Source organism: Symphalangus syndactylus, chromosome 5 (genome assembly GCF_028878055.3).
Source record: "Symphalangus syndactylus isolate Jambi chromosome 5, NHGRI_mSymSyn1-v2.1_pri, whole genome shotgun sequence".
In the NCBI taxonomy this organism is placed as follows: Eukaryota; Metazoa; Chordata; class Mammalia; order Primates; family Hylobatidae; genus Symphalangus; species Symphalangus syndactylus.
Window position 1 is genome coordinate 121,475,384 of NC_072427.2, and position 23,028 is coordinate 121,498,411.

The 23,028-nt window shown below is 42.0% G+C and overlaps 1 protein-coding gene across 1 annotated transcript in view; it reads left to right on the top strand.

Moving 5' to 3' along the window:
* Window positions 1-3,252: 3,252 nt before the first annotated feature.
* Window positions 3,253-23,028, top strand: part of CYP19A1 (cytochrome P450 family 19 subfamily A member 1) — a 35,220-nt gene continuing 15,444 nt past the window's right edge. Inside the window, exons 1-3 of the mRNA XM_055279139.1 lie at window positions 3,253-3,513; window positions 9,294-9,444; window positions 18,422-18,576. Coding sequence (XP_055135114.1) covers window positions 3,369-3,513; window positions 9,294-9,444; window positions 18,422-18,576 — 451 coding nt within the window. The 5' untranslated portion in view covers window positions 3,253-3,368. The remainder of the gene's footprint in view (window positions 3,514-9,293; window positions 9,445-18,421; window positions 18,577-23,028) is intronic.

Here is a 23,028-nt window from a genome sequence, read left to right on the forward strand (position 1 = left end):
TTCAGACCCCCAGGTTGCCAGGACACCTGGGCTCTGCTGTGTCCCCAGAGGTTTTTGCCCTGACTCAGGCTGAGGACTTTGGGTGTAGGACTCGCGTTTTCTTATGCAGAGGTTGGTGGGGCGTTGAATGAAGTTGTTAGTAGGCTCCATGTAGCACAGGCACATAGGCCTAGTGCAACAAATGGCCAGAGCCCCTGCTTGGTGCCAGGCCAGCGTGGGATGCTGAGCAGGCAGAGATCGCTCTGCAAATAACAATGGTGCGACCCAAGAAAATGACCCTCAGAGGGCAGTGGAGACCCAGGCATTTGAGACGGCCTGACAAATGCATAGCACCTGAGGGCCATGTGCATGTATGTGTATGTTTGGGGGTGAGGGGAGGGTATTACTAGCCGAGGGGACATGTAAACAACCTCTGTGCAAGTTCTAGGACCTTCCTATATTCCTGTACCACTATTTGAAGGCTTCTGTTCAACCTACCCACGCGGCCCATTAGAATGTTCCACTGAACAGGAAAACCAATGTGCATTCAGGAGAGAATCTCAAAGGACCTTTCCAACTGTGGAATTCAGAGGTCCATAAAGCTTAATCCTTTAAAAGGAATCATTCTAAATAGCCCAGGAGTGAACATAAATAAATGAAAAGTCCATGAATGTGGGGACGAAATCCCGTAATAGGTAGCAAAATGGCATGATAAAGAACATGGGCTCTGGAGACAGACCACCTAGGCCCCGATTCCAGCTCTCTCACATATGAGCTGGGTGCCCTAGGGCAGGCTGCTTAACCGCCCCAGGCCTCAGTTTCTCCATCTGTAAAATGGGGATAATTAGACTTAGCTCTCAGGCTTGTCGTGAAGGTGAATGGCTTAATATTTGTAAAGTGCTTAGAACAATATCTGACACATAGCACATGTTTTCTAGGTGTTAAAAAATATTCTTACCCTGCTGGGTTTTTAAGTGATGCTCTTGTCGGGGATCTTTATGACATACTTTTGAGGAAGATGAGAAACCAGGCTTCTTAACTCTGTTAAACATTTTAGACACACAAACAGTCCTCACTTTGCATGGCAGTATGGGACTGTAAAAATGACCATGCAAGCTAAAAGTGGGCAAAGCAATCCTAAAAATCAAGAGAAAAATTACAACTGTTCCGTGTCCTTTAAAATTTGTTGTCAAAGCATTAGAAACTCTTACCATAGCTTATAAGTGTGTAGGGAGACAAACAAGCAAAAATAGTAAAACAAATATTTTAGGACACAGTAATTTGAAACATTAGAAACAACGCAACATTTTAAGAGTTTTCTTTCTTTGTGAAAATAAACTTACTAAGAGGTTTTTTAAAAGTGCTTGCTTTCTTCTCTTTGCATAACTTACGATACTGATGGAACATCTTTTCTATGCCAGTGAATTGCCATAGTCCTTTATAAATTTGCAGCAGCTTGCAACCTCTTATCTCTTTGCTTTCAGTGTTGTGAAATACCTCTGAAAGTTCCTATAATGTGAAGTTTTTTGCTGGGATCACTTCCTGTGGGACATCTTCATCCTTTTTGTTGCAACCACTTTCCTCATTTATGCTTTGAACAATGGTTTCAGGTTTCATCAATATAAATCAAAACTTCAAGGGTTGCGACTGTCAGAAAGTCACATAGAGCTTACTCAGAATGATGTCAAATTCCACTCTAGAAATTTAAAACCTCAGCCTGTTAAAAATAGCTTGTCATCAACAAAGGAACCAGCTGATAACAGACACAAGGCTGACTTTTTAGTTTCAACTTATGTATATTAAAAAAACAACCACAAAACTGCTCAACGTAAGCAGACTGTGCTTTCAGGAGAGAATCTCAAAGGACCTTTCCAATGCATTTTCAGTGCCCTGCACCCAAGCATTAATGATTCTTTAAATGGTAGAATAACATAAAATGATGAAGCAACTAGATAAATTCAACTATGTTGTAAAAATTTTGTGGTTGACGGAAATCAGTCTTCGGACTTTAAGATCTCATATAGATCAGAGGAGAAATATAATGACATACTCCTTAAGAATCTGATGAAAGTTATGGCCTTTCTCCACTAGAATGTGCACATGAGCCGATACAATATTTTATGCAGTGTTTCAATGAATACACAGAGCCCTCGATATCCAATTAGAAGCCCTGGCTATGAATCTAGAATTTTATTACAGGTGAAACCCAGCCCAAGTCTGATTGAGAGCCGTTGCAAGTCTCAGAAACTATAGGCCCTATCTAAGTAAAGGCAAATCTTGGAGTATGTCATCTGCCACTGAAAATGCATTTAATGATGACTCACTCTTTCCTCACTATACAACTTTCTTCAACCTACACCTCTTAATTCCATGGTAGGTACATGGAAGCTACAGACTACCTACCATCCCTGAAACTCTGTTCTGAGAGTAAAGGGATTACAAAACCTGGCTGAAAAGACAGATTCAATGGCATGTTGAAAAACACAGCAGAACCAGCACATCAGACTGTAAATTGATTGTGTTGCACAGGATGTTAGCTGCTCTTCGAGAGAGGTTCCTGAGTGGCACCTGAGCCTATTGCTGGTGGCATCCTATTCTGCCTGTTCTCTCTTTCTTCCTCCTTCCTCATTCCTTTCTTTCTCTTCTCCCTTATTCTTCCTCTGCAATTCTTTTTTTCCACACTACCATTGGCCAGTCCCTAGGGACACTGTTTAATCTGGCCCATGGTACAAGAGATTTTAAATCTTCATTGAAGTCACTAGAGATGGCCTGAGTGAGTCACTTTGAATTCAGTAGACAAACTGATGGAAGGCTCTGAGAAGACCTCAATGATGCCCAAGAAATGTGTTCTTACTGTAGAAACTTACTATTTTGATCAAAAAAGTCATTTTGGTCAAGAAGGAGAGTTAGGGGATTGCTTTTTTTGTTTTTAAATTGATTTGGCTTCAAGGGAAGAAGATTGCCTAAACAAAACCTGCTGATGAAGTCACAAAATGACTCCACCTCTGGAATGAGCTTTATTTTCTTATAATTTGGCAAGAAATTTGGCTTTCAATTGGGAATGCACGTCACTCTACCCACTCAAGGGCAAGATGATAAGGTTCTATCAGACCAAGTGTCTAAAGGAAACTGAGACTCTACCAAGGTCAGAAATGCTGCAATTCAAGCCAAAAGATCTTTCTTGGGCTTCCTTGTTTTGACTTGTAACCATAAATTAGTCTTGCCTAAATGTCTGATCACCTTATAAAACAGTAAGTGAATCTGTACTGTACAGCACCCTCTGAAGCAACAGGAGCTATAGATGAACCTTTTAGGGGATTCTGTAATTTTTCTGTCCTTTGATTTCCACAGGACTCTAAATTGCCCCCTCTGAGGTCAAGGAACACAAGATGGTTTTGGAAATGCTAAACCCGATACATTATAACATCACCAGCATCGTGCCTGAAGCCATGCCTGCTGCCACCATGCCAATCCTGCTCCTCACTGGCCTTTTTCTCTTGGTGTGGAATTATGAGGGCACATCCTCAATACCAGGTAAGTCAGTCATTTATTTCTGTATCTAAGGAGATTATTTACTTGGGATTTTGGTCCATGATGGTAAAGAAAATTTTGCAAAAGGACAAAAAGCAAACCTGGAAAGATCTCTGAAGACTATGGCTGTGTTAGCAAATGAGGACTTGGGAGAAAATTTTCAGACCAATTATCTGCACATTTTAAATGAAAGCACTTTAAAAATATCTTAGATAAACCCTTGCACTCTGCGCTGTGCTTTCGTAAAGTAGACTTGGCACAAGTACCCTTTAAAACAAGCTCAAGATGGGGTGGAGCAAAGTAAAATTCCAGGGTTTTCTGGTTAACTTTTAAAAAATAGATTGCAATTTTGCTCTGAAGGTGAAAATGTCTGTGGAACACCTTCTTCACTGCTTTTCTTCTCCCTTTCACTTTGCTTCCTCCATGCCCCCTCTTTGCCTTGTGTTTATTCCTTCTCTTTATTCCACTCATTATTTTCTCTTATTCTTGGGAATGTGGTGATAGTGGTCCCCATTTTTCTCCCACTGTCTGGATCCTATTCGACCCTTATGGGGGCCTGGTAGTGGGAGAAAAATGGGGACCACTCCAGTGCTCTTGGAACATCACACCCCAAGAGAATCTTCAACAAGATCTGTGGGTCAATCAAAAGTGGAGAATAATATAATTATCCAGATAATCCCAATAGAAAACCCCACCCTTCCACCCTTAAAGCTGCAATGATCAGATATCAGATTAATTCAGAATGACCTGAAATTTCAGACTACTTCTTTAGTTTTCAGTGAAAATGCTTCATTGCAGACACATCTGTTCCCAATTCCATAAGATATCCAATGAGACTTTAAGAGCATAGTTACACACTGGTAAGTGTGGTGGGCCTCGTCTCTGTGGGATAAGAAGTGGGAGCATGGGGCTGGCACAAAATGCTCTGTGTCTGGATTCTTTTTAACATTCCAGATAATTGCCTATCTCTCTGCCTGATTCAGCCTGATATTTTAGATTACTTTAATGCCCAGTTTAAAGGAACATTTAGTTAATTTTGTTCTCTGCTCCCTGACAGGGTCAACTCTAGAGAAGGGAGGCTCAGAGCTAAGGGACAACTGTTTCATGGTCTTTAACTTGAACTCTCTTCCCCAGTGTGGCCCTTCCTCACTGGATTTCTCCTCTCCCAAGGGGGCTTCTAGGTCAGGGTCAGTGAATGGTTGGGGTGGGGTGAGTAAGTGTTGGGGGTGGAAAGCCTTTTTTTCCTCTTCTTCCCTTCATAAGCCCAGGTGCTAAATTCCAATTTGTCTGTATTAGCAGACAATCAGGCCAGGAGAGTCCAGCACTGCCCACGCAGCATTGCCCATCCAGTAAGCCACAGGTTCTCAAGCTTTTCAGTCTATGTAAGAACACCCAGCAAGTAGGAGCTTGTTAACATTTCTGTTCCTGGACCCTGCTCCTGACTTTTTGACTCAGACTCTTCAGGCCTAGAAACATGCATTTTTAAAAAGTCCCCCCAGATGCTTATGTTAATCAGCACTGGTGGAATTTCCTTGGACCCTTGACCAAGGAGGTCAGCCTGTTAGGACAAGCCTGAGAACCAGCAGCCCTGAAGCTCTGGATCAGTGGGAGAGTAGGCAGCACCTCACTCTGTCCACCATTTCTGGGCCTGGGCCAGGGCCATCATGCTGCATCCACTGACAGTCAGATCGAGTAGCACAGTGATTCTCAGCACTGTCTGAGGTAGGAGCTCAGCTACTTTGGGGTTGCTATTTTTTTAAAAATCTCCCTTCCTGATTTTTTATGTTCAGCCAAGGTTGAGAGCCACAAATGTGAGCCTAACTCCTTCATTTGACGGAAGGGGAAACTGAGACCCAGGGAGGTGATCTGCCTTGCCCAGGCAAAACGCTATGACAAGCATGAGAAGCCAAGCAGTTCAAACTCGTCGTTTTACAAGTGAAGGGTTAAAGCCCAGAGAAGGGAAATGGCTTGTCAGCTCCCTAGCTGGACAGAAAGTGGGAATGTAGGGGGACCACCAGGAAGTCCTAAAGCCCAGGTTGATGGTCATTTTGCTAGACAGGTAGTTTCTAGTTTCACACTTTCCCTTTGAAAGCAGAAGGTCTAGTTAGAATCCACTAGTAGCACAGACTGTGAGATCCTGTGGTTTCTGGCTGGGGGAGGGAAGATAAGACAATTGGCCTTGTTTGGGGTGGTTTTTGCTGATCAATACTCCTGAGCTCCTGCCAGCTCCCTTTAATCAGTGGCTCTCTAGGTTCTTGGTTTTAGAGGTTTAGGGGAAGCACAGAGTCAGGAAAGCTCAGGACCAGTGAAAGCTGGAGGGACTTATAATGATTTAAAGCCCTTAAGTGAGTTATAATTTACAAAGCAGTTTCATGCCCATTTTCTCTGGTGAAGTTGGTGTGTTTGTGTCTGTTTTGTAGATGGCAAAACTGAGACTCAAAGAGTCACACAACTAGTAAGTGATGAAACTGGGGCTCATATCTAAGCTTCTAGCCGTATTTACTGCTAAATAAACAAGCTGCCCTGTTTTCCTGCTTAGGGGCAGGAGGATGTGTGAAAAGATTAAAGAGATGTGGTTTCTGCCCCGAGGGGATTATATAAAAGTAGTAAAGACAGTCAGGGGCACACACATAGGTGGTTGACTTAGTGCCAGGTAGGGGCTATGAAAGTCCTGAGGAAAGGGTCATTCCTGCGGAGGAGGGGGAGTGGCCGGGGGGAGGCAGGGATGGGGTTGGAAGCTTCAGTTCTGAAAAATTGCTCCCAGACCACTGATCTGGGTCAGGACTCACAGTCACCTGGCACTGGCTGCTCTCCCTTCCCCCAGGACATATAGCCATCCCCAGCTCTAAACAAGGGTCTTCTCCCTCCAGATGCCATGCTCTGCCCTGGGTACCACATCCCAGAGCAGAGAACTAGGGGGAAAAAAAAGCATGGCAACTGACGTTCCTCTTTTTCTTGTTAAGATAATACTTCACAGAAAACTGCACAGTGCAGTGATAAATTTGCCATCACAATGCAGCCTGACAAAGCGGATGTTACCCTTGTTCCAGAAGCTCCTCGTGTGCCTTTGCAATCACTCTCTCTCCCTCACTCCGGAGCAAAACACTGTCTTTGATTTTGTGACAGTCACTCCCTTGCTTTTTTTTTTTTTTTTTTTTTTATCATTTTACCACATAATTTCACATCCCAGAGGATACAGGTTAATTTTGCCTTGTTTTGAACATTTTAGCAGTCAATTCATACATTATGTATTCTTCTATCTTGCTTCTTTTACTCAATAGCATGTTTCTAAGATCCAGCCACATCGTGGCATGCAGGTGTAGTTCATTTTCATTGCCATAGGGTATTGAGTTATATAAATACCTCATAGTTTAATTGCCAGTTCTACTGTTTAGGGACACTTGAGGTGTCTTTAGTTTGGGGCTATTGTGAACAGGGCTGTTCTGAATGTATATGTGCACACAGGTTTCTCTATGGTGTACATCTGTAAGGCGTGGAAAGCAACAGCTTGTTGATTAGGACAGCTGGGGAGAGGTCCCAGCTGTGGGCTCCAAGGAGGCTGTCCCTGTACAAAAATACAGCAAAGTATTCACTGCTCCTTTTAGGGTGTGAAAGAGGCTCCCACAATCACTGCATGCCTAGATAAGCATTCCCAAATCTGAGAAGCAACGATCAGCTTAATGTGGATACAACCAGAATATTTCCCTAATATTTTGCCAAAGTTTCTACCTTCCTCCAGCATTCTTCTCTCCAGCTGGAGGGTGGGTGGAAGGCCTAAGATATACACGTAAATGAAAAGGTCACACTGTGTTAACATTCTTTTATTTTGTAATTATTTTTCACATACTCTCCTCTCTTGCCCCTAGACTCTGATGGGGACCATTATACTTATAACATCTCCAGTCCCTAATTTGGAGCTAGTGTCTATACCAGTAGTATCTATACCAGTAATTGTTTGTTGGATGAATTAAGCTGATATACAATTGATCGCTAAGGACTCAAAACTCTGGTTCTCTTCTGGTTAGAACACTCAGGTTCTTAATCTAAGCACAAGGTTCAATCTCCCTTTTTCAGTAGATACGTCTCTCCTACATTTGAATGGCAGGTCCCAAATATTAAGATTTTTACACGGCGGGCTGGGTGTGGTGGCACAAATCTGTAATCCCAGCTTCTCGGTAGGCTGAGGCAGAAGAATCGCTTGAACCTGGGAGGCGGAGGCTGCAGTGAGCCGAGATCATGCCCCTGCCCTCCAGCCTGGGCAACAGAGCGAGACTCTGTCTCAAAAAAAAGGATGGCATTTAAAACTTCATCCTTTATATTAGATACACATGCCTAATTAATTTTTAAAATTTATTCAGGAAACATTTGTTGAGCATCTACAATGTGCCAAGCTATAAATATCCAGTGAGGTATTATATTATGCATATATTAATTGATCAAAGGTTAATATATCTAATGACAGTTTAAGGAAATACATATTCAATCAAATCTGCTGTGGAAATCTTTTAAAGAGCTTAATGAAATTATTTTAATACAAAGTCAGTCATCTACTGTATAATATAGTGTTACTAAAATAATCACAAGATTAATAACCTTAGACCATATTTTGGTTCTATAGGTATTAGCAAAGTTCTTTTATTTAAAGGGAAAAAAGAGCTGACAGTATTGCTCATATTAACTCAGCTATTGCAAAGTAAAAGACTAAACACTGTTTGCTGTGTTTGGGACTAAACATCCAATTCAGATGATTCAAGCAAAAGCTTACACTATGTATATTATTACACAACTTTTGCCCATAAGGTGAGAATGCTGTCTCACGTAGTTAGGCATGTTTTGGCTTCAGAATGATTTCACTGACAGAATGGAATTAAAGGAGAAAGATTTAGAAAAACTGCTACTTGTCAACTCCTGAAAACATTCTAAAACTTTTTAATCTAACTTTTTACTACCACCAGTAAAATCAAGCTACCAAGGTTGTTCTCTGATAATAAGCAGCATCAAATTCCCCAGTTGTTCCCTGGATGCATGCTCTTTACAATTCTGCCATCCTCTGCATAAGCAAGGTTGTAAGCAGCCACTACTCTCAGCTAAAACCAGATCATGGGACTCAAACTCCAGTCTAGAGGCTCAAAGACCCATTGCCGGACTCCTCAACTCTCAGCTTTATTTTGCCTAATGAGATTTAGCTTAAGAGCCTTTTCTTAAACGGAGTCTTTTTTGAGGGGAATAAAAGAAATAAATGTTCTTGGACTGGACATTCTCCTTGTAGATCTTGTTTCTTTCAGTTGATCTGAAAGAAAGATTTCCTACAAAACTACAGACCAGTTTTAACCCACCCATTCTGTCAACTGGGGCACTCAAACCAAAAGTTTCCAGAAAAAACTAGGCGCCAAACAGATTTGCCGGCTTGTCACTCATCAGCATTCCCATGTTTGCTACCAAACGCACCAATTGACTTGTATTAGAAACTCACTGATACCAGTTAACCTGGGAAGAAATTAGCACACACACCCCAGTTCATTCAGACTGAAATGATTGAGACCAAATAAAACTAGTGTGGCGTGGATACTGAACTCCTTTTTACTCATGGAGGGGTGAAGAGCCTCATGTTAAGCGTGAGGCTTTTGTTTTGTTTTGTTTCAAATCACTTTATTTGTGATTCACAGATATACATCACATGTAAAGAACACTTAGCTATAAAAGAACACAAACAAGAGTAACACAAAGCAGTTGCAATTTTTGGTGTGGCTAAGATGTTGCTTATGCTCTGACGCCTGTCCTAGGTCCTGGCTACTGCATGGGAATTGGACCCCTCATCTCCCACGGCAGATTCCTGTGGATGGGGATCGGCAGTGCCTGCAACTACTACAACCGGGCGTATGGAGAATTCATGCGAGTCTGGATCTCTGGAGAGGAAACACTCATTATCAGCAAGTGAGTCTGTTCATAATCAAAGACATACTTTTTAAATCGAGGCTGGAGTTTTTTCCACTTAAGACAACTTTATTTTGAATCTTGATGTCTTTGTTTCTAACGCTATATTTTTCACTGAAATGAAGTGAGCAATCCCCAGAAATCTAACATTGCAAACAGAATAATTGGGTTTTGCTTGAATTAATCCAGCAGTACATAAATAAATAACTCTGGAAAGTTGGGAAATTATTTACAATCTCTGTGAGCAGTGAATGTGGAAACTTAGAAGCCAGATAATTTGATTTTGACAAAACATACTTTTAGGGAGAGGTGTTCTTTTCTGCTTTCCCAAGTTTTTTGGTCTTAACCACAAATAAACATTAAAAAGAACCAACCCAAACAAACAAAGAAAAAACCCATGAAAAACAAAAATAAAACCCGAGACACCGCTGCACTATAGTCTGGGTGACAGAGCAAGACCCTGTCTTTTAAAAAATAAAACAAACCTGAGGCAGAGGTATCTGCCTCAGGTTTGTTTTATTTTTTAAAAAATAAAAAATAAAACAAACCTGAGGCAGAGGTATCTGATTAGCAATTTGCTAATTTATTCTCCTGCCAAGCAACTGAGCACCTCTAAAAGAGCAGATGGTAAGCCGACCTTGGCTGAATCCGATTAAAGTAAAGAAAAAAGAAAATAAAAGAACAAGACAGTAGAAAAAGAAGTAATTCACATGCTGCTCTCCAATTTATGACTTTATGCCAGTATCCCGGTGGAGTGATCTTACATAAATCAGGAACAATATTACCCATTTAAAAAAATAGTATCCTCCTTCTCTGCATTATTATATTTTGTGGATAACTAGCAGATTGAATTAGCTGTATGGTTAATTAAATAGGAATTGACTATAAAGAACTAGTTTGGTGAAATACTTGTTTTCTTGTTTAGTGATCTTAGAAAATGGAGAATTTCAAAGACAGTGTATTTCCCTAGACTTTCAGCCAGCTTTAGTAGACTTTTAGCAAAGCTATCTGCAAACATTGTCTCATTAACGCATTTTTATATTCGTAATCCCTGATAGAGCTTTACCCACAAACTAAAGCTGACCAGGGTGTTTTACCAATTTGTTAGAATTATTCACTCAGATACAAAGACTATAGCTCAAAAGTAAGTGAAGCTTTTCTAGAAACTACATAATTTTTTCAGGTCAAGATTACATACATCATCTCATAAAATACCACGGTATCCTCAAAGCCCAAATATTTGAAGCAGATATTGAAAGAAGGCAGCAGGGGAGAAATCGGTGTTATTTTAATACTTCCAAATATTTCAAACTATCCAAAAAGAATTTTTCTGGCCTGGGATTTTTGTTTGTTTGTTTCATTCAGTTTTGTGTTGTAGCACTTTTAAGAGTAGCTGAGGCAGACCTCACACAACTAAACAGAAATGGCTTCAGGTGGAAACATCATTTCATTGGGTTCATTGTGAAGTACTCTAATGCAGTAGTTTTCAAAGTGTGGTCCTTCAACCAGCAGCATCAACAAGCCTGAGAACTTGTTAGCAATGCACGATCTTGGGCCCCACCCTGATCTACTAAATGAGACAGTCTGGGGTAGGACCTGCAATCCGTGTTTTAACAAAGTCTGCAGGTGATTCTGCTGCACACTTGAGTTTGAGAACCACTGCTCTAAGAACTAGATCATAATTACCTTTTTATTTTTATTCTACTGGTCTATTAGGCTCTAGTCAGCCAAATTTAAGTGACTATGATACATTCTTGATGTGTTTTCATTTTAAAAATCAGTACTTGGGTCACTTTTACAACTGGCTATGGTCTCACAAATATCTTGGAAGCACTGGTGTTTGGGTTTGGGGGTAGGGACATTTGCTGCTGCTCTTTCATTTCCCCGCACAGCCACCTGCCTTCCAGCTCTCCCCAGCCCAGGGTCTGCCTTCCCCATCACCTCTTGCCCTCAGCAGACGGGTGAAGTGACCCCCAGGATATTTATCTAGAAGGATATCTACCTGCTGCCCAGGATCTAGCACAGTACCGTGCCTCTCACCCTAGCTGTACCTTAGAGTCACCCAGGGAGATTTTCAAAGCCCCTCACTGCCCAGGCCACGCCCCTACTTTTAGATCAGAACCTCTGGGGGTAGGACCCAGGCATCAGTGGTGTTTAATACTCCCCTGTGAGTTTGAGAACATTCCATCTAGAGAGGGGGTGGAGGAGGAAGCTCCTGGGGCAGGAGGGCCTCTCCCCGGGGTTACCGGAAACAGAGATGCAGGATTGGTTTTGTCTTATGCTAAGGTGGTGGAGGTATAAGACTAGAACTGGAGTAAAGAATGATAGACTTGAGAAAGGACCACAGTACCAGGACAGAAATCATTCTGAGATACTAGATATTTCGATGCTAGATTCTTAAATCTCCAGAAAAACTCCGTGAATTCCCAAAGACAATTCCTGAAGTGCTTGCTCGTTACAGTGGGGGTGGCATCTGACCACTCTGCTAGTCATAATTAGGAAACTGACTCCAACAACCCCGACCGACTCAGGCGCTAGTGCACGCTGAGACGAAGCCACAACCCACCCACACTACCCCCAGCTCTCCCAGTTCTTTCCTTTTCCTCTCCTCTCAGGCTTTTCACTTGTTGGGGTCTTTGTGTTCTCTTTAATTGCCTCAGAGCAGTTCAATTTTGTTGTTAAAGGCTGAGCTCCCCGCGGGAATAGGACATGTTTGTCCCCATCTCCTTTCCTTGCCTGCTCTTCAAGTCCCTTCCAGCACTCCCCGTACCTCTTGAAAAGACCCCACTGGACCTCAGAAAGATTTTTATTTTTATTTGAATAGTTTGCCAGATTTTTTTTTCTTTTGAAAAGTTTGAGGTCTGTAGCCATTACAACTGTGTAGAAATTATGGTCCAACTTTTCTAACCAACTTCGTCCCAAAGTAGTGGGGGCTGCAGAACTTCAGGGGAGAAGTCAGGCATATGCGCTGCTGAGATGCCTCCTGTGCCACTGGGGGCGTGGAGGCGCGGTCCATATGGTGAGCTGTAGATGATGTGTGCACCGTTCCCCCAGGCAGCTACCCAGGCAGCTGTACTCTAAATTAATGAGGGTCTGTAGGTGCTGCGTATGACACTATATGTCCACGATATGTCCCTAGATTAGTTTTTGTCATGAATACAAAAAAAAATTTATGTAGCACTCATAAAGGGAAATTAGCAATTGGCATGCTAATTTGGGTTATATTTGCATATCTGTTAGCAATTAACATACTAATTAGGGTTATATTTTTACATCTGTCTTGATGTGCAAATTTACACATCATTTACAGGGGCTTCCTTCATTTGTTCTGTGAATATACATTTACTGAGAATTTATTATATATTAAACACTGTATGATTCTAAGTTGTAATAGTCATTATTGGCTCTTCATCCATTAAGTATTTATTGAAAACTTACTATGTATAGCAGCAGGTATTGTTCTAAACTCTGGGAATACAGCAGTGGACAAACCAGCCAAAATTCCTTTACCTCATGGAGCAATATGTCGTCACTAGGTCAACAATAAACAAGTAAAATATATAGTGTATCAGTAGAGTGACTAATTGTTTCAGTTTGCCTGGGACCAGGGCCTTTCCCAGGATGTGGGACTTTCAGTGCTGAAACTGGCATAGTCCTGAGCAAACCAGGATAGTTGGTCACACTATTATCAGGCAGATAGGTGTTACATAGAAAAAGAATAGGGAAGGAGGATAGGGGAGGACCAGTTGTAGAGACACAGGTGTGATTGTAAACAGGTGGTTCAGGCAGCCCTCACTGAGAAGACAGCATTTAAATAAAGACCTAAAGGAAATGAGCAAGTAGCCCATGCAGAGACCTGGTGGAAAAGCATTCTAGACAGAAGGAACAGCAAGTGCCAATATTCTAAGGCGAGCGCCTGAGTGGAAGAATACAGGAGATGAGAGAGGCAATAGGGTACCAAACCACGTCAGGCCTTGCAGGCCATTGTAACAATTCCGGCTTTTACCCCCTGCAGGAAAGGAAGCCACTGAAGAATTTGAGCAGAGGACTGACACATATGACTCATTTATGTTTCAGCAGAATCATTCTGGCTGCTCTGTTGAGAATAGGTGCAAGAGGACAAGGGATAGGGACAGAGAGACCAGTTAGGCAAGAGGTGACGGTGGCTGGTCCAGGTGGTAGCAGTAGAGGTGATAAGAGATGAGGGAAAATTCTGGACATATTTTGAAGGCAAAGCCAACAGACTTGCTGACAGATTGGATGTAGGGTGTGAGAGAAAAAAAAAGAGTCAAAGTGCTGTCCAGTTTTGCATTGAATGGGGACATCGTGTCCTGAGATAGGTGGAGCAAGTCTGGGAAGGGGAGAGATTAGGGTTCCATTCCAGACATGTTAGATTTGACATGCCCAGTTGACATCTGAGTGGGATGATTGAGTAGAGAGGACTGAACCTTGAGACCCTCTAGTGTAAATAGGTCAGAAACTAGCAACAGAGAAGGAGCAGCTAGACTGAGAAGAGAAAACCAGGAAAGTGTAATGTCTGAAAACCAGGTGAAGAATCCATATCAGGGAGTAGGAAATTGTGAACCATGTCAAATACCACTGATGGGGCAAGGGAATGCATGGAGATTTCAGTACTGCATTTAGCAACAGGGAGGTCACAGGTGACCTTGACAAGAGCAGTTTCAATGGACTAGTGGGGGCAAAAGTCTGATCAGAGAAGAGAATCAGGGGAGAAGAATCAGAGGCAGCAAGTGTAGACAAGTCTTCCAAGGAGTTTGCCATAAAGAAGGCAGGAAATGGGACAGTAGATGAGTGAGATGTGCAGGCAAAGGAATTTTGGTTTTTAAAATAGGAGAAATTACAGCATGTGAGTTGTAGGGGGACTGGTCAGTTATGGAGGAAAATCAAATGATTGTTGATGGAAGAGAAAGAAAGAGTGTGCTAGGTGAGATGTGAAGAGGTCCCTGGGGACAAGTGGATGGGTTGGCCTTGAATAGGGACATGGAATTTCCATAGTAATAGGAGGGAACGTGGAATATATGGGCACAGGTCCGGGTCGTTGGGGCTTGTGGAGATTCTCTTGTAGTTTCTTCCACTTTCTTGGGAAAAGTGGAAATAAAGTCTTCAGCTGGGGATGAGTAGGGAGAATATAATAGTCATCTAGAAGAGTGAGAGAGTGAATGGGCTGGGGACATGCAATAGCATTGCCAGCGACACTAAGGGCCCACTTGAATTTAACCGAGACCTGACAGCAGGCACGTGTGTGCTAACACACACACATGCACACACGTGTGCACATATGTGGTTTTTCTTTTTTTCCCAGCCCACTTCAACTGCCAGGTGCAAGCACAGAATAAGCTAAGAGTTGGATTTAGCTAGAATGTGGTCTTACCAGACAACCATGACAAAGTAAGAAGAGGATCAAGGGAGTTGAGGATTCAGGGAAGGGTATTTTAATTTTAATGATTGACAGTAATTTTTTCCCAACTTTCTATTAAGAAAATTATCAAGTGAGTAGGAAAATTGAAAGAGCCGTCCCCCCACCACAATTTTCCCCCATGACATTGACCTTTTGAAGAGACCAGGTCAGCTATAAGATATCCCACATTCTGAATTTCTCTCACTATTTCATCAGGGTGCCATTTACTATATTAATCTATTCTCTGTATTTCTTATAAACTGAAAATTGGGTCTAAAGGGTCAATTAGATTAAGGTTGCACATTTTTGCAATAACACTTCAGTAGTACTAGGAACTTCATATCACATCGCATCAGAAGATGAGTAACAGGTTGTCCCACTAGCACTGATGTTAAATTTGATCACTTGGTTAGGTGGTTACAGTAAGATTCCTCTGTTATAAAGGTTGTTTATCTCTTGTAGTCACCTAGAATTTAAGCTGGGTAAGTGAGGATATTAGAGAAGTGAAGGACAGTGAAAAGGTTATAGGATTGATGGAACAGATCTACATGAGGCAAGTGTTTTTAAATGTTTGTCACCAGCCGGGTGCAGTGGCTCACACCTGTAATGCCAGCACTTTGGGAGGTGAAGGTGGGTGTATTACTTGAAGTCAGGAGTTTGAGACCAGCCTGGCCAACATGGTGAAACCCTGTCTTTACTAAAAATGCACAAAAAATTAGCCGGGTGTGGTGGCAGGTGCCTGTAATCCCAGCTACTCAGGGGGCTGTGGCATGAGAATTGCTTGAACCTGGGAGGTGGAGTTTGCAATTAGCTGAGATTGCACCGCTGCACTCCAGCCTGGGCGATAGAGTGAGACTCTGTCTCAAAAAAAAAAAAAAAAAAAAAGGGCACCAATTATTCCATTAATTGCCTCCTCATCACTGTTGAATCTGCCCACAAGTGTGTGAATTGTTTAATCCCAGAACTCAGGTGGCTTTCTTCTCATCACCTAAGAGCTTACTCCCTGACTGCTTTTCATTTTGAACAGACAATAGGTTTGCCATCTTTGGAGATGTCTGTTATCTTCAGTCATGCTTAATGAGGGATAATAACCCTAGTGACCAGAAACCCAACACTGTGCACTGTCCCTGCTGAGGTTGGGGACTCAGCTGGACTCTCCTCAGTGCTAAGAAATCCTCACTCTCCCAAATAATCAGTATAACACTTGCCTCTGGCAGTATTGCAGGCTGGCCCACAAGCCAGAGCCAGGCCTGTCTTGACTGCCAGGAGGAGCTCTGGGCTGGGGTCCTTAGTTCGTCACTGACTTTCTCTTCACTTTTCTGATTTACTCTGGTTAGATAAATCCAGCCTACTTTTAGTAAGTGACCTTGTTTTAAATTGCTCATCTGTGGCCAGTCACACATCCCTTGCTTTATCACATCTGCCTGATTAGCTTTGTCCCTGACAAGCCTGAGCTTTGGATTCAAAATAGCTGAGATGTTGGTGCCCCCTAAAGGACACAAGAATTTTAAAGGTTAGCTCTTTATTACAAATAACTAGCAAATATTTCGTTGGGTTTGTTTTATGTTTGGAGTTTCTTACTCTCTTTTTAAAACTGATTAGCAAGCTCTTAAATGAAATGGACAGGCCAATATGATTAATGCAGTATGCAAAAGCCCCAGGGTCAGAGCAGAAAAGCAGTGTTTGTCCTTTTAAGTGCTTAAAATTTTTAAATATGAGTTTGTGAATAAAGAATAGATAAATTACTTAATTTCTGCTTTAATTATAGGATGATGGAGGGGAAGGTAAGTAAAGCTAGACTTTTCAAATATTTTAATTAGTAAGACTTTCATTCCTTCCTATAGCATAATTTTTCTATATATGACAAAATTTGAAACGTCAGACAAAGTAATTCCCCAGAATACAAACAGAAGCATCTGGATTTTTATTTATGTATTTATTTATTTTTGCTAGGGAGAGGCAAACATGTCCAAAACTTAGGATTATTTGATGAATATTTAATAGTGTTTTTATTTGAAAATAGGTGGTTTTTCCTGAAATAAATATCAAGTAAATAAGTTATTTATATAATAACTCTGCTTTTTTTTTTTTTTTTTTTGAGATAGGATCTTGCCCTGTCACCCAGGTTGGAGTGCAGTGGCATGATCATGGCTCACTGCAGCCTCAACCTCCAGGGCTGGAGCCATCCTACTGCCTCAGCCCCCCCAAGTAGTTGGGACTACAGGCACACACTACCACGCCTTATATATTATATATGATTATATAATAATAATCCTGTTCTAATTTCTTGACACTACCATTATTTCAGGGGCTTACTTTTAAAGCTTAAATAGGACTATGGAACACATCGCAGACATGAGAGCTGGATTAATACTTAGCCCACAACCTAATACATTGAACCAGAGCAGCACTTTTTTGGTCTAGAGTCCTCTGGGAATGTATTTCAACAGGCATTAACTGAACAACCTCACTAAGGCACAGGTATCCTTTTAGGAGCCAAGTGTCAACTAGGAGATGGAGGAGCAAGAGTCTCTCCAACCCATCTGAGAACCAGTTGCAGATATTATAGTAACCACTTCCAATCTTTGAGGGTTGTGTGTTCTGAAAACTTCCATAGTAGGAGAATTTGCAGTTGTGAAACAAAATTTTGGGAGACCAGAGGAGAGAGAGGACCAAAGTTGCAATTAATACATGAAATTTTGTACAAATATTAAGTTCACCAAGAAAGTAACAACATCTAAAATCAAGATAATACCAATGACATCTAATGCATCTTGAATTTGCATAATTGAGCATCATGCAAATTGCCCTATCTCATGACTCATCACATCCTGTGTCGTGGGAGAACTCTGTGACCCTGGAGACTTTGATGAGTCATGATGGAATGCAGAGCCCCAAAATAGCTTCCTTTACTACCACAGTGAACTTTGCATGCCAGCCCAGCCAGGGGCTGGCCAAGCTCAGGGCTAGAAGAAGTGCCCAAGGAGATGTTTTTCAAGCCCTGACTGATACTCCACTGGAGGGAGCAGGCCTGATTACAGACTGGAGTTGGGTGGTACTAGGCAAAACTGCTGGTTCCAAAATAGGAAAACAAGACTTTAGTAATTCCACAAACTTCTGATTCTGTGGCTCACTCTTGTAGTTGATGGCACTTTATGGAGTGAGGCTGGATGATACCTGCGAGGCTGGAGGTTCTTCTGGCTCTGGTGGTATGGAGCGTTCAGCTTCTTAACAGCCTTGCAGCTCTGACTCCAGTAGTGGGTACTATTTTGGTGAGGTTAGAGAAGAAAGAGAAATAAGGAATGGTATATGGGTATGTGTGTGTGTTTTCTATCTTTGGTGATGTTGAAACAGGGAGTCCGTAGGTAGAAATGATTCAACTGGAGAAGGATGTCCTCATGCTAACAGAAGTGCTTATTCAACCTAAATACTAGAAATCATGCACATTGCATTTGGAGCAACATGCATTTGCTAACAGAGCTACCTCCTAGTCAAAATGCACCACCAGGAGTTCTCCTGACCCTTAAAAATTGACACCAAGGTTTCCTTTCTTTTCAGGTCCTCAAGTATGTTCCACATAATGAAGCACAATCATTACAGCTCTCGATTCGGCAGCAAACTTGGGCTGCAGTGCATCGGTATGCATGAGAAAGGCATCATATTTAACAACAATCCAGATCTCTGGAAAACAACTCGACCCTTCTTTATGAAAGGTAAGCAAGTACTTAGCTACAATCTTCTTTTTTGTCTATGAGTGTGCCTTTTTTGAAATCATATTTTTTAAATTTTTTTTACTTATTTATTTATTTATTTATTGAGACAGGGTCTGACTCTATCACCCAGGCGGGAGTGAAGCAGCACGAATTTGGCTCAATGTAACCTCCGCCTCCCAGACTGAGGTGATTCTCCCACCTCAGCCTCGCGAGTAGCTGGGACTACAGGTGTGCACCACCATGCCTGGCTAATTTTTGTATTTTTTGTAGTGATGGGGGTTTCACCACATTTGAGACCAGGCTGGGCTCGAACTCATGGAGTCAAATGATTGATCTGCCTCGGCCTCCCAAAGTGCTGAGATTACAGGCATGAGCTATCATGCCCAGTCTGAAACCATATTTTGAATTCTACTGCAATAAAGGAGGAAGAGCTAACATTCATTATACCTTTACTCTGTAGTAGCCATTGTTCTAAACACTTGAATGGCAGCCCCATGTGGTAAATGTTATCACCTACAATTCACAGAAAATGAGGTTAAGTAACTTGCCCAAGGTCCAAACATTAGCAAATGAGAGCCCGGAATACAGCCCTGAAGCCTATATTTCTTAATCACCACAAATTCTTTTCTTCTTATTGATGTGCAAAGCAATTTTATAGGCAAAAGAAGAGATGAAGCTATATATTTAGAGTCATTTCAGTTAAGAATTTAGTGTGTCACCCATATGTTTGATTTAAACATGGCCAAACAATGTGTTTGCTGAGTGCTTGACTGACAGCCTAGATGATTTAGCAGGAAGCAATTTGTGAATGAAATTAGGTAATTTTAGAACTGAGAGGGACCATATCTGTCATCTAGCCTCTGATTTTAACAGTTGAGGAAATAAAGTTCCAACGCAGTTATGATTTTCACCCAGGCAAAATAGGGAGTAATGAATGAGCTGAGACCCAGTTGCAAGCCTCCTTATCCAGTGATTTTTCCCCCTTAACCTCATAATGCTGGAAATGAAACTGTTGGGGAATACACACGACTAACCCTTGACATTACTATCAAGCATCAAGAAAGATAATCATACCCTGGAAACCTTGTCAGTGGTGGAATCTGGGGCTAGATGATTTTAGGTCTGGTCCTGTCTATTCACAGCCTTCCCTCCAGCAGCCCGTGCTGTGAACCTAGGTAGCTGCCTTCCGTGTGCCTGCTAAGATGGGGGGAGCTATGCCAGTACCTGTGCCCACTGGGTGTTGAGCCCAGCCTTCAGAGCTGCCCTCCCTCACCAGGACTCAGCACAACTCTTGCTGTAGACCCCAGTGTATCACTTTCCTATTGCTGCTGTAACAAATTGCCACAAACTAAGTGGCTTAAAAGAACACATTTATCTCACAGTTCTGTAGGTCAGAAGTCTGACATGGATCTCAATGAGCTGAAAATCAAGGCATAGGCAAGGCTATGTGCCTTTCTGGGGGCTCTAGGAGAGACTCTCTTTCTTTGTCTTTTCCAGCTCTAGAGGCCAGCCACAGTCCTTGGCTTGTGGCCCTTTCTTCCAGCTTCAAAGCCATCAACAGTGGGTTGAGTCCTTTGCATATTACATCTCTCTGACCCACCTTCTGTCATCCCATCTCTCTCTAGCTTTGACCTCGGCTTGGAAAGTTTCTTTGCTTTTTTTTTTTTTTTTCTGAGACAGAGTCTTGCTCTGTCACCCAGGCTGGAGTGCAGTGGACCCATCTTGGCTCACTGCAAGCTCCACCTCCCGGGTTCACACCATTCTTCTGTCTCAGCCTCCTGAGTAGCTGGGACTATAGGCGCCCACCACCATGCCCGGCTAATTTTTTGTATTTTTAGTAGAGACGGGGTTTCCCTGTGTTAGCCAGGATGGTCTCGATCTCCTGACTTCATGATTTGCCCACCTCAGCCTCCCAAAGTGCTGGGATCACAGGCGTGAGCCTATAATCTTTGCCTTTAAGAACTCATGATTAGGTTTGGCCCACCCCATCTCAAGGTCCTTAACCTTAGTCATATCTGCTAAGTCCCCCTTTTCATGTAAAGTAACATGTTAGTAGGTTCTGGGGATTATGACCCAGACGAATTTAGGGTGCTATTATTCTGCCTATCACTCACGTTGGGGGAGATAAATCTCCTTATATCTTATAAAACTATGGAATGAATTAATGGAAAAAGTATAGGACTTAGTATTATAGGTTGTGGGTTCGAGTCCCAGCACTGCCACTTGCTACCTATCTGACCTTAGGCAAGTCACTTCACCTTTCTGAGCTTCAGTTCCCGTATCCACAAAAGGTGAAATATGTTATAAAACTTACACTCTAGGGCTATTGTGAAGAACAAATGAAATAATGCTATAAGATCCCATAGAAATGTACATTCGACTTTTTCATTTGGCTCAGGTGTATTAGGAATATGTGAACTAGTATTTAGTAGTAGTTAACTTTCACATACCAATATCCTCTACCCTGACATGCAAGAGCTAATTAAAAGAATCTCTAAGTTCATCCATTGGTTTAACACCCCGCCGTTCTCATCATTGAACTAGGTACCAAGATACAATGACAAACAAGATGTGGTTCCTGCCCTCCAGGAACTTATAATGGGGGAGGGAGGTTTGAATTAGGAAGGGGCAGCCCAGCACATCACCAAATACTACCCTAGGTGATGGTAATGCTGGCAGTGTGCACAGAGTGATGCCAAGTACAGATGAACAGGCCACCTAAAGCACACTGAGGGGCAGGGGAGACTTTTCAGAGGAATGGATGCTTATAATGAGTTTTAAATGAAGGTAGAAGCTAATAAAGAAAACAAAAGACAAACATTCTAGGAGTAAAAAACAGGATAACCAAAGGCACAGATGAATAGATAGACATGAGGCATCCAGGGCCCTGTCAGTAAGTCCTTGTGACTGGTGCAGATACATTCAGGGACGTGACCAAGGGGAGGGCAGGGCCAGATCACCAAAGACCTCTCAGTTAAGGAAAGGAATTGAGCTTATCTCAAAAACTATGGAGAATCACTAAAGATTTTAAGCAGAATAACATGAACATATTTGTATTTTATAAAAATCCCTCTGGTAGCAGAGAGAATGACTAATTGGAAGGAAGCAGGACTGTGAGCAGTGAGAACATTTAGGAGCTACTGCAGTGATGCAGGAAGGGTGGAGGGGAGGCTGTTCTCAAGAGATATCAAAAGGGTAGACCCTACAGTAGTAGACCCTATAGTACTTGGAAATTAAGCAAAACATCTTTGTGATTTTTTTTTAGATAGCCTTCTATAAGGAAGATCAGGGTTTCTATAAAAAGTGCTACATAACTGGACCCAAATTCATAATCTCAAGAAATAGGGGGATAATTGCTTATTGGAAAGTTCACTGTGGTGTCTGACATTTCTATAATCAATGCGGTTCCTAAGCATTTTTCAATGAATCTCCTTTTAGAGTTAGACGCCCCGTTGGTTTTCCTGATATAGTAGAAAGTTTGGCACAAGTTTTAGTATCTAAATCAGTAACATTAATGAAAGTATTGACCTACTGGGTGAGTCTGTAGAGAAATAGTTAAGTGCAACTTAGGCAATGACCCATCTTGGGAGGTAGGGAAGGGTGGGGGCGAGGGGTGAAGAAATAGCATGTGTTTCCCAAAATTGCCAAGAATTGTGTCCATATTGGTGGTATTTGCTGATTGCTTGCCCAATTTTCTTTTGACTAGATAGATTCAATACTTTTTAGCACATTTTAAAAATTAAATCATATCTACATCATACCACTGCCTATAAGCAATGTTATCACATTTTTGCCCGTAAGTTTGGCATGTGGCTTCAAGCTCTTTAAACACAGAGGCAAATCATGCATCGGCCTGGGAGAAAACCACAAGTGACATTCTAAGCCAACCCTTCCACAAAAAGGGTTGAGTCATTTGTCCTGCTTGCTGAAGTGGCAGTCACCCAGAGAACAACATCCTGGCCTTTCACATCTGCCAAGTCCTTCCTATGGTCAGAAAGCCTGCTCCTTCCTCAACCTTCCTTCCAAGATGTATGGAAATCTCAAAAGTCTAGGTCCAGTCCTCAGGCCTCCTTTCTTATTTGCAAAGTATACCTTTAGGCAGGGGGATTCCGCAGCTTAACCCTGTGTGTGTGTGTGTGTGTGTGTGTGTGTGTGTGTGTGTGTAAGAGAGAGAGCAAGAGAGAGAGAGAGAGGATAGTCTTCTTCTGGAGTTACGTCTACAAAGTTTCCCAATATTTTTCATCTCATTTCAAAGACTCTGATGTTAACAGCAAACCTGAATAATAAAAGACTTAAAAAGAGATTACTCCTAAAAGAAGCTTAAAGAAACGTAACACAAAGAGAGAAAGGGGCACTTTAAGGGTTAAACCCTCCTGTGCAGGCCACCTACCATCAGGACCCACCAGCCACTGCTCAGATAGTCAGGAACAGGGCAAGAGTGAGATCAGAGCC